Source organism: Melanotaenia boesemani, chromosome 2 (genome assembly GCF_017639745.1).
Source record: "Melanotaenia boesemani isolate fMelBoe1 chromosome 2, fMelBoe1.pri, whole genome shotgun sequence".
NCBI lineage: Eukaryota > Metazoa > Chordata > Actinopteri > Atheriniformes > Melanotaeniidae > Melanotaenia > Melanotaenia boesemani.
The window spans coordinates 29,510,845-29,522,591 of NC_055683.1; the positions used below are offsets into that span (position 1 = coordinate 29,510,845).

Below are 11,747 nucleotides of genomic sequence, written 5' to 3' on the forward strand. Positions count from 1 at the left end.
TCTCTTTGAGCTAATATACATTTTGATAAGGTTTGAAAACTGCTGAAAGATGCAGAGATGAATGAAAAAAACTGTTTGGTTTACCCAAGTACAGTGCTTTATAGTTTAACATTAAAACACCAAGGAGCAGATATTGAGTGCAACTGCATCTAAAAGTTAAAATAAAAAACATAAAGGCATATTTTCTATTGATCGGCCTGTTAGCATTGATATCCTGCATCACATAAAGCAATATGTAGCTTTGCCTCAGGAAGTTGTTTCCTGTTTGGAGAATATATAAGATGAGCAGCCATGTATCTGTGAGCGTTTGCTGCTGCTGCTGCTGCAGTGCTGGGACCAGCATGTCAGGACAGCTTGTTTTTGTTGTGGCAACATCAATAAGAGAATATTGAGGCCAATACTGATCAAACTGAGTGAGTGTAGCCTGAAGTGCTCCCATCAGCTCATTGAAAGCGAAATACAAAAGCAAGTAGAAAATAATAAAAGAAGACAATCATCCTTAAGAAGAATTGTAAAGTGATTTTATTCTGCAGATGAGCCATTATATAAGAATATTATTTTTGAATTGAGGTCTGGACTGTATACTTATTTCTAGATTTATGAAGAAAAAAAAAAAAACAGTGTTCTTTTAAAGCCACTGATGAAAAGATTAGACTCTAAAGTTGGATAAAATATATTCTTGGAGCCTCTGAGATAAGATGGCTTCCTTTCTCTGCTTCCACTTTAATACTGTTTAAAATAGGTACAGCTTATATATGCTATTATAGATTAACAATACAATATGAATCATTTTAAAGATTCTCACAGTATCACACTTTATTTTACTATGTTTTATGTCCAAAGGGAAACAAGAGCATAGCTACAGATGTCAGCTCTGTAGTCTGGTGATGCAGAGAAGTACCTGGCTTTTCCACTGTTGGAAGAGGGATGGTCTTTAGGGGATCTCAGAAAGAGAGTTGGGATAAGGTTTTGATCAGGACCAGCTGTCACGTCTGTCCTCAACTATTCTGCTGAAGTCCACAGGCCTGCAGAAGCACCAGTGTAATGGGCTTGTTAAGAACGGGAAGGCTGTGTTGTGTTTTAATTAGTCTCATTGACTTTATCCTTATAACCATGCAACAGACACACTTGTCACTGAAGCAAACTTTAGTCAGAAGAGATTAACAGTGAAGTTGACGAACTTTACAGCGAGATAATTAGAACCAAATCCTACTATCAGGCAAAATGTTACATGTAATTAAAGACTACTGTGAAGGTGAACTTGTGAAGACACGATGGACTAAATGCAGTCAGTGATCAAAAAAAAAAAAAAAAAAAAAAAAACATGGAGAAGAAACAAGAGAAAACATGATGAGGATATCACTTGATTAGAAAAAAAAGGATTTAGGACAAAAAAAAAAAAAATATATATATTTTTATTTTACTTGATTAACAGTGGACAAAGAACACACCTATCAAGAGTGTATCCAGAGTGATATATTTTTTGTCTTTCTGGACATTGGAAACACAACCCATCTTAATGATACGTTCAGGGCAACGGCTCTGCTGAGTAGTGGGGGCTACTCTAAACACCATGGTAAACAACACTCCATTTAAATGCCAAATTTAATTGTCTGCTGGCAATTCAGAAATCATCTGTGTAGCTAAAGCTGAAAAAGAACTTATGTGATAATGCCACTGAGGTATCTTTCTGAGGCAGGGTGATGTGGAGAAATGGCTTGCAGGCAAAAAGATCTCCAGACACCAGCTTGATTAGTAATGAAAGATTTATTACAAAAAGGCTGGCATCAAAAACAGATCTGCAGAATCTGTGAGGTCTCCGAAGATAGTTATGGAAGATCCTATTGAACGAGCGTATCAGCGGTCTGAGGGTCACAAACAAAGACATCCCTGAGTTTACATCTGGAACCACCCATGAGACTTGCATATAGAAACACATGACCTGTATCCTATGAGGTTTATAGGGTTTACAAAGTTCATGTGATACTGTCTACTACTGCTAATAATAGGATAGTAAACCATAACAATAGTGAAGCTACCTATATTTGCACCACAGTAACCCACTTGGAGATACCTTGCAAACAACAATGCTGGAAAATCTTTCTTAAATATTACATATGTCTGTTTTTTTCTGTTGTCTAAACATGTCCTTAATGCATGTACTGGAAATTTTAACATCAGCTTTGTCCAGCTGAGCTCATCCCTTTTCAAACTAAAGCGAAAAGTTCCAGAAATTTCTAATGAGAATCACACTCAACTGTAACTATGGCTGTAAAATAAATGTGTGATAATTATATATGTTCATGTAGAAAAGTACGCGTTCTTGATGGTAAAAAGCTGAATGAGATACTATATAGTAGTATTGTAGCAATGCAGCTTAACTGCACACTACAAATTAGAACCTCAAAATGATTCATTTTTCAGTACATTGTGGCAACAGACACAACAACCTCTGTGACTGGTGTGTTGGTAGTCATTTGCTTTGCGGGATAATGCAGGATAATGTAATTCTATCTGGCCCTCTTATACATCAAACGAATAATGTAGCAATAATGTGTCTGTATAGAGGCCCAATCATCTTTCTGTGTTTCAGTAATACAAGAAAGCAACTGTTGTCAATGTTTATTGCCTTCATCACAAACAAGATTATCTCATTTACTATTACCGTTGTTTGAAGTACAAAAAGATGGACAAAAGCAAAACTGTCAGTGTGACTTCAACACAATGCACACACATAAATGCACATATGCTATAGCAAAAATATAAGTACATCTCTATGAACCACTTGGATTGTCTATGGCGTGTATCCGCTAAGTAGTTTCAACATAGATGAATAAATAAAACAAAACATGTAACAGAGTTTATTTATTATGGGGGCTCTTGTAAACTATTTTAATTTTAAATAATTAATTGTAGTCATTTAATTATGACACAGAGACAGCAAAAAACTATGTATAAGCTAAAAAAGTGCATATCATTGAAGCATAACTCAGTGGTCCTAACATGGCCTAACATGATAATCGTGATAAAGCTTCGTCTGTCTCACCGTTGCTTAAATAGTAGGGCTTGGCACGTTAACGCGTTATCATGTTAACGCATTAGTTAATTAATGCTGTTTAAAGTTAAAGCAGGTTTTTTTTATTTATTTATTTTTTTTTTTTCAAAAGTTCTTGCTCACTGTTTCTGAACAAAGAGAAACTACATTCAGAGGCTTGCAGTCCATGCCTCTTCCTCCAGGTCTGGTCCTGCTGCACCAGTGCATCTGATGTAATCAGGGGAGAGCAGGTTTATAAAAAAAAAAAAAAGAGAGAGAAGTTTTCCATATGGCACTTAAGAAAGAAGAAAAATAATCAACATTTCTCTTTGTCTGTCAAAATAAAAATGGGCAGAAAATAGTGATTTTTGGACAGGAAACTGTTCCCAAAAGACAATGAGAAATGTTGGTTGTTTGGTGAATCTTGGTCACAGCGAGATGGAACTGTTTGCTGTGAGATCAGCTTCCAGTAGAGGTGTCGTTTGTCTGTGTTCATGCCGTCGGTTGGACACAGGGAGCCATAATTTGTGTTTACATATGTTTTCGGACTTTGTGTACCTGGTCTTTTAATTGTTTCTTGTCTTAACTGTGTTTGGTGGTCATAGACATGGTTTTGTTACGCCCGCCGGCTTATCAGCCAGGAGGAGTGGGAGTTTCAAGACGTGCTGGAAACAAAGTGACTGTGGAGACTACCCAGCACCCGCCTCCCCTGCTTCATGAGTGGCCACCCTACGCTTCACTCCCTAACCACCAAATCCGGAGGAGAGGCCTCATTTAAGAATGCATCATCACCATCATTCTTGGCAGCTGTGGACTGTGGGACACACGCTTGCCAGTTTGAGAGAGATTTCTGCTTGTGTGGTTCAGAGACTTTCCTGTGTGTGCATTTTGGAGATTTGGTGTAAGATTAATTGCTTTTGTGTTCTGAGTTTGAGTACCGTCCCTGCCTGAAATAAGGAGGTTTTGTGTTGTGTTATTAGGAGCTTGGTTTTGTTAGATTATTAAAAGTCCGCCTGAGAGCTTGTATTCATTTTGTTTGTTAGTATTCCGCCTGTGAGCATGTAGCCCATTTCAGGGGCATTTTTGGTTTGTTTGGTTTATTTGTTAATTGTTAGTGTTAAAGATAATTGTTAAAACCCGAAAGGGACACTTTTAGTTTATTTTGTTTTATAGTTAAACCATAGCCAGAGAAGGATTGTTTGTGTTTTGGAACCCATTTTTGTTTTGATTATTAATAAAGATCATTGTATTTTATTTATCCTTGGTCCGGCTTCGTCTGTGTTACTGTCCTATTGACCCCTGGACAAAAAAGGGATGTAACAGTTTTAATGAGCTGTTAGCTGAGATTCTGGACTTTCTGTGGATACCACACATGGTCACGTTTACAGACCACAAGTTACACGCGTAAACTTGATGTTAACCCCTTAACTCCCAGTAGCGCAGGGTGCAGGCACATTCTCACTATCTAGAAGCTGTGAGATTCTAATCCTGCTTTCTGTCTGTTCACCTGATGGCTGATATTAATCAGATATTGTTCCTTCTGTGTTTAGAAGGAAGCAGCTTCACAGCTTTAAATTCATTCTGCTGACTTTTTACCTTTTTAGTTTGTAAATCCTGTAAAATCCCTACCTTTTTGATAAATATTTAATATATATTAAATATTTTAACTGTTGCTGTTTAAAGAGAAAACTGCTGCTAAATATGTTTCAGCCCAGCTGAATAAAACTTGTTTAGAGCCACAAATGTTACAAGACTTTTTGAAAAAGACAGTTTATAATTTTTGATAAATATCTACTATAGGAAACTTCCTGTTATTTTTGAAGAATCACATTTGTATTTCTTTTATAGGTTTAACAATAAAATAACTGAAAATTTTCTAAAAACCACCATTTGTTATTTAATCTATTTTTAAAAACATTCGTTAGTTCTTTAACATTTTTAGCCATTTATTAAGAGCCATTGTGGAAGGTCCAAGCAGCCACTCACGGCTCCAGAGCCGCAGGTTGCAGACTCCTTTATTTAATGTTTGTAAACCAAAATTTACTGCATTTTCTACATACAGCAGTAGGCATTCTTTTAGAGGAAAAGGACATTTTCCACGTAAAAGTGAATTTTAATCGTTGTTATATAAAACACTTAACCATATTTCCTTTGTCATGTCTTTAAATGTCAGAATAAAGAACAAATAAATCTTTATTCTGAGTTTGTCACTTTTCAGAAAAATGTGTTAAACACACAGCCAAACATTGATTATAAAAGCAATTATGAAGTAAATATAAATAAATAAATAAATAAATAAATAGTTACGACTTTACTCCTCAATGGCTAGCACTGGTCAAATAAAAATACACTTTTTTTTACATACTTAATGACAAACTACGGAGAGTTCCTATTGCTCACAGTTTTGCCTACATAGTATATTACATAAGTATATTCAGAGTGTGGCTTAAAGGCATGATGCTTTAGTGTGATGCTTTCACTACACTGTGTTGGTGAGGTCAGGTTCAAGTTTAGAAAAACAAAAACAAATCAAATTATCTGCAGTTTCTCGCATTGCCTGGGATGGCTGCATATTCTGTTTGTATTCCTCTTGAAACTTGCACTGGACCTTTACCGTGACAAAACAATGCCTCCCACTCCACAACAGACCCCTTGCTTTAGCCTCTGGGTTTGTTGTTATGCGTGCCAAACACACATCCACTTGTTGAGAACACAGAATGATTCATTTTCATCCTTTGTTTTTTTTTTTTTTTTTTTTTTTTCTCCCCAGATCATTAAACTCATGTCTTTCTCTTTGTGTGGCTGTAATCACAAACATGTCACTTCGGGTGAAATAATTGGGTTATTCATTGAAAACTGACCCCAGTATCTCTCACTTCACATGTCCAGACTGGTGCTGATGAATAGGCGCCTACAGCCTTGATTGATATATGCAATCTTAGAGAGTAATACAATAAAAAAATGCAATTCATTATGTTCGTATTGTTTGCCTGCAACCAAAGCCAAAGCACTGATTTACTGACAAGAAAGCTTCATGATTGCTTTCCCTTTAAACTAACTGTAGCCTCTGTCATTGAACTTCTTATTTAAGTCTTTTTTTTTTCCTTCACATGGCACTTCTCTGACATTTTCATGACTAAATGGTTCTTCTCAGTAACAGAATCAATACTGGCAGACACTATAATAAGATGTTTGTACATTTTACATCTCAATATTAGCATCATATTTTTTGGCATTATTCACTGCCTACTTTAATGGTACCATCTCCAAGCTATGCTCTCCAAGGACTCAGGAGCTCGTTATGAGTGCTCTCCTTTAGAATAATTGATTGTATTTGACATGGCATGGAGGAAGTTCAGCTGATTGATACTCAACTCAGCTGCGATGTGATAAATCTAAACGAGAGACTAAGGGAGCTTTCATTCCTCTGCCAGAGTTTATTAGACACAACTAAGAGTTTTTTTTTAAGAAACTCAATTGCTCCAGAAACAGCTTGAACCTATTAGTATGTGAGCATGTAAATTGGTGTGATCCCTCACCTCATCATGCCTCAAAATAATCTCAGAGCACCTATTTAACAGAATGTAATAAAACATTGAGTTAAAGGCTTGGGCATGTTCCAGAGCACGGCATGGGGCGTTTAGACATGAGGAGTTGTGATTATCTAGGAAGATTGCTTTCTGCTTTAACAAACACAAAACTGTGAAGTGATTGTATAAACTGCACAATCTGAAGGATGAATCAAACTTTAAAGACAGCCAGGCATTCTCCAGATCTGAATTTCATATAGAGTGGGTGTGAAATGGATTCCCTGCTTAAGTTATTGTACACAACCTCAATACAACTGGGAAAATATCATTTTAAAAGTTTTTTTTTTTTCTTTATTATTTATCTGGCTTGTTTGTTTAACTGTTTTGTTACATTTTAAGGTTACACTGTTAACACTTACTGAGACATTCTCTGTAGAGACATTCACACTTTTCATTCTCTGTTATTAGTCACCCTGTATTGCTAATTTACATACTTATAATATTAAAATGCTGGCATACTGATATATTCCTGTCATTGTAGAGATAATTTAGCATTACTCTAAGACACCTTTACTGTGTCCTCCAACTTTTGGACATTTGTTAAAATGCAAGAAAGTTAATGTCATGAGTTATGTTCTCAATGTGAGGCAGTAAACAGCAGATGGTCTGGAAGGCCTCTGTAGCGCTATGGATTATATTTAACTACCCACCTGAATGACCTGTGTTAAACTGAGCAGCTGATGCAGAGAAAAAAAAAAGTTAGAGTTAACTGTTTGCTCTTGTTTACTTCTGTTCCACTACACTGCAAGGCCAGAGGGGACATTTACCATGCATGGAGAAATTAGCTTGTTTATCAGCATTTTGATTTGGTTCCCGCCTTGCCTTCCCACTGACATTTTAGACGTACATGATCCATGACTGATTCCCCAATCAAAAGCACAATAACAAAGTACTCGCTTATGCTGTTTCCATTGTTGTATAATTAAGTGTTGGGCAATTAGCACTCAGCATGATTAGGATAAGAATTTGTTATGTGTATGCTTTCAAAAAAGTAACCTTGAACACTGTACATCTGTCCTGTCAATTGGATATGCTCCAAAGATTGCCATTGAGATACTGCACCTAGCTTCCATACATTAGGATATTGGTTGCTTCAAGGTGATTTGAAGTGAAATATATATATATTTTTTCCTTATTTACGTCATGGTGTTGCACCCATAGACCTGCCACTGTACTTTGGACTTAAATGGCAGACACAGCTGAAGTCCTTGAAAGGTTAGAAAAATCTTTAGCCATTCATTACTGTAAAGGGGAAGTGTGGAAAGTGAGGGAATATAATGAAAACTAATACTCTTCCTAGTCACCAAGCTATCTGTAGATATGTTTGATATCCCATTCCAGGCCCAGAAGTAACCACAGTTCTATACTGCCAAGAGACAAACATAATCCAGAGGGAAATTACCCATCAGGAAGGCAATACTGTTACTGAGATGCAATTACCAGGCCACTTGTGAGACTTTCAGCCCAGTGTCCATGGATGCATGTGTGAGAGGGTGGTCGATATGTGCATAACAGCTTTTATGTTTAGCAGAGAAAATTGGATTCTTTGTTGGAGAACAGTTAATTTAGAATATGTCCAAGATGCAAATGATTGATGTGACTATATCGTTACAACTGTAGGCTTGCGGTGCAGGGAAGTCTAATGGAAAAAACATATTGCAGGGAGAGGGGAAAAAGCTTTAACTCCAAAATTATAGAGAAGTCCCTCCTCTACCTCAGTGTATCCCCGGATGGAATAATTGGGAATTTGGCTGGCTGTTTACACATAAATTTCAAGCAAGCATTACTTAATTGGGTGGGAAAAAAGCAATGTATGTGCTTGGATTCTGCTTCGTTTTGCATTATATTGCAGAGCTCCTGTGTTCGTATTTGTTAGTAGTTAAATAATCTGCATGTCTCACAGAGGATTTAATGTACCAATTTAGCACTGAATCACATAGCCTACAAACAAAGAAAACAGTACGGATTGGAATGAACACGAGTGCAAACATTTGATAAGGATTTGCTAGAGGCAATTGCTATGCTTTATTATTGATACAAAAATATAAACTGCAGAAACAAGTCTTGCCTCCATGCATGCGATGCACTTGCACTTTCTTATTGTACGACTTAATTCCCACACAGGCCCACCAAGTTGAACCTAACATTTGTAGCAGTGGCTTCTTGATGCCCCCAAGATGAATATCTCAAATTGGGGACACTTTTACCATACTACAAATGATCTATTTGAATCTAATAATTAATCATAGCTGCCTTCAATGAGCAGCCTGTAACCTTAAATGTTGCACAAATTGGGAAAGAAAAGAGCCCATTGCAGTGGAAGTACATGAGGATAAGAAATAAAACTGCCTGCATAGACTTTGAGCCTAGCATGCATAATAAATGTATGACAAAACAATACCCCAGGCACCCTAGTATTAATGATATGCAGTGAACTCATTATTAAAGTTCCAAAACAGCTCCTGGAGTAACACAGATGGAGTCAATTAAGCAATGAGCATACTTGCTTGCCTGCCGTTTCATCTTCCTTCTTTTATCTCTTGCATATTACTCCATGGATGTAATTAGCTGTATGTTTCTCTTCACAACATAATGTCCAGTGATAATAACAGTTATTTTCACTTGTAATTTCAAATAATGCCCTGCTTAATAAATGTACCAAATTTGCTTGCACTATGTCCTTGGGTATTTCATTTGCACAGCAGAGGTGTTGAGGATAATACTGTCCTAAGCTGCTATTTTCTGTGCTGTTTCTGTTACCAGAGACCTGATGCCTTCAACGCTGGAGGGGCAGATCACCATGGAGAAGACACCCAGCTACTTTGTGACTAACCATGCCCCAAAACGTATCCACTCCATGGCCAGGGACATCAAGCTTATTATTGTGGTGCGTAATCCTGTCACTAGAGCCATTTCAGACTACACACAGACTTTGTCCAAGAAACCTGAGATCCCCACCTTTGAAGTTTTGGCTTTCAAGAACAGGACGCTGGGTCTTATAGATGCCTCCTGGAGTGCATTACGTATAGGAATATATGCACTTCACCTGGAAAGCTGGATGCAGTATTTCCCCCTCTCCCAAATGCACTTTGTCAGCGGGGAGAGGCTCATCGTGGATCCCGCTGGAGAGATGACCAAAGTGCAGGACTTTCTAGGACTGAAGCGGATCGTCACAGACAAACACTTTTACTTTAATAAAACTAAAGGATTTCCATGTCTGAAAAAGCCAGAGGATAGCAGCACTCCCAGATGCCTCGGCAAGTCTAAAGGGAGAACTCACCCTAAAATTGACCCAGACGTCATTCGCCGGCTGCACAAGTTCTACAAACCCTTTAACATGATGTTCTACCAAATGACTGGCCAGAACTTTGAATGGGAGCTCGAGGAGGACAGTGAACTCCGTAGCTCTCAGGACTAGCATGGCCCCGCTCAGCCACACCACCAGCCTTCCTCACTAAAACTACTATTGTTCTGCTTCATCTTAAGAGAGAGTGCTTGAGAACGCCAATCAATCATGGCTGTCCTTGCAGTGTCTGTATCCATTCGCGAGAGTTTACTGACATGCTTTTCCTTAATGATGGCAAATCATTATTGTGTATATTTAACATAAAATATATTTATATTTGTGTAAACAAGATGATTTATTCCTTTTGTTTCTAAAGCATAGAGCTGACTAAAAATCATGTTGACTATGGCGATGCATGCGATGAGTTAAGTGTCCTTACCTCATGAACCCTAAGGGTAAACTCTGCCTGTTTCTTCTCCGTTTACTTTCCTGCAGTTTGTTGCCCTCACACCCACTCACCAGCATTCAGTACAAAAGATATTCTATTTCAATGGCTGAGGACATGAAGTGCTCTGTATTATTTCTTTCAATGCAGTTTAAAAGATAGAGAAAGGAGAACATATATAGTCTTTAAATCCTTTGACACATGCTCATCTTTTTTATTCATCCATAATCTGAGTGGAGACAATCCTTTTAAGTTTTCCAAAGTGTTCATTTACTCTGTGTCACTGTTCTGGTTGCTCTGTGCTCATTAACTGCACACATATTCAATAGGCGAGCTGATGTACATTGGCCATCTTTCAATAATTGGATTGTTTCACAGCACAGTTGAACATTAGCATACTGATGACCATGCACTCTGATGTGGTGCAGTATCAGTAGCTTTGGTATAATTTTGCAAATGAGCCCATCCACTCCATGTGCATCAAACAATTCTGCATTCGGACGAAGATAATTTCCTACCATCCGAATGTCTGTTAACTGTTACGGTCCTGTTTGGCTCGTGACCCTTCTCTTGTCACAGTAATATATGTCAATGAGGGTGAAGAAAAACACTGCGGGACCGAACAGAAGTTTGTCGCCAAACATCTGCTGCAACGCGGTCTTCTGTCATTAGAGATTAATGGTGTGTTAAATAAACTGCTGCCGCTGGAACAAAGTCAATGTCAGAGAGAATTTGCTGTCAAGGTAAAGCCCCATTCATGCCCAGGTAAATTACTAAGCTATTACTGTATGTGCTTTGCTTAAATGAACCATTTTTCCTTGGAAAATGCAGTGTAACTCAGCAAACACATGACCAACAAATGTTCAGTCCTTATTTACTCACAATGAAGTAACATGACCCATCATATTTTCTTTTCTATATCTTATTTTTCATAATCCACTATGTCTGTCTGTTGTCTCTGAATTTTTCATCAATTGAGACAATCAATACAGTCAATGAGTCAATAAATACAGTCTGCTACACATCACTGGTTGCTACAGCTATGATGCATTGCTCTGTTAATCCTTCCTGTTCCCTTTCCACGGATGGCCGGATTGGTTCACTCTCTGCAGACTTCTTAGTCACCCAAGAACGCCGACACCAGCAGCTACTTACACAGAGCAACTGATTCAATCAAAGTAAGCTCTATGTTGCCCTTTTTAACAGCAAGCCTGAACACTTACCTTGGAGTCACACCATCCACGTATCACAACTTCCACTTCAAGGCTTTTCTGTGCAGTCGTCCCTTGGTGTCTTTTTTTATTTTATCTTATTTTATTTATTTATTTTTTTTTTATGACAGTCTCTCCTCACTTTGACTTCTCTTTCCAGCTCTCTTTTTCTATCTGTCTG

At 37.7% G+C, this 11,747-nt stretch overlaps 1 protein-coding gene across 1 annotated transcript in view; it reads left to right on the forward strand.

The window, feature by feature from the left end:
• hs3st4 (heparan sulfate (glucosamine) 3-O-sulfotransferase 4) overlaps positions 1-11,382 on the forward strand; it is an 86,178-nt gene extending 74,796 nt beyond the window's left edge. The window contains exon 2 of the mRNA XM_041976324.1: positions 9,388-11,382. Within this exon, the coding sequence (XP_041832258.1) occupies positions 9,388-10,042 (655 nt within the window). The 3' untranslated portion in view covers positions 10,043-11,382. The remainder of the gene's footprint in view (positions 1-9,387) is intronic.
• Positions 11,383-11,747: the final 365 nt, after the last annotated feature.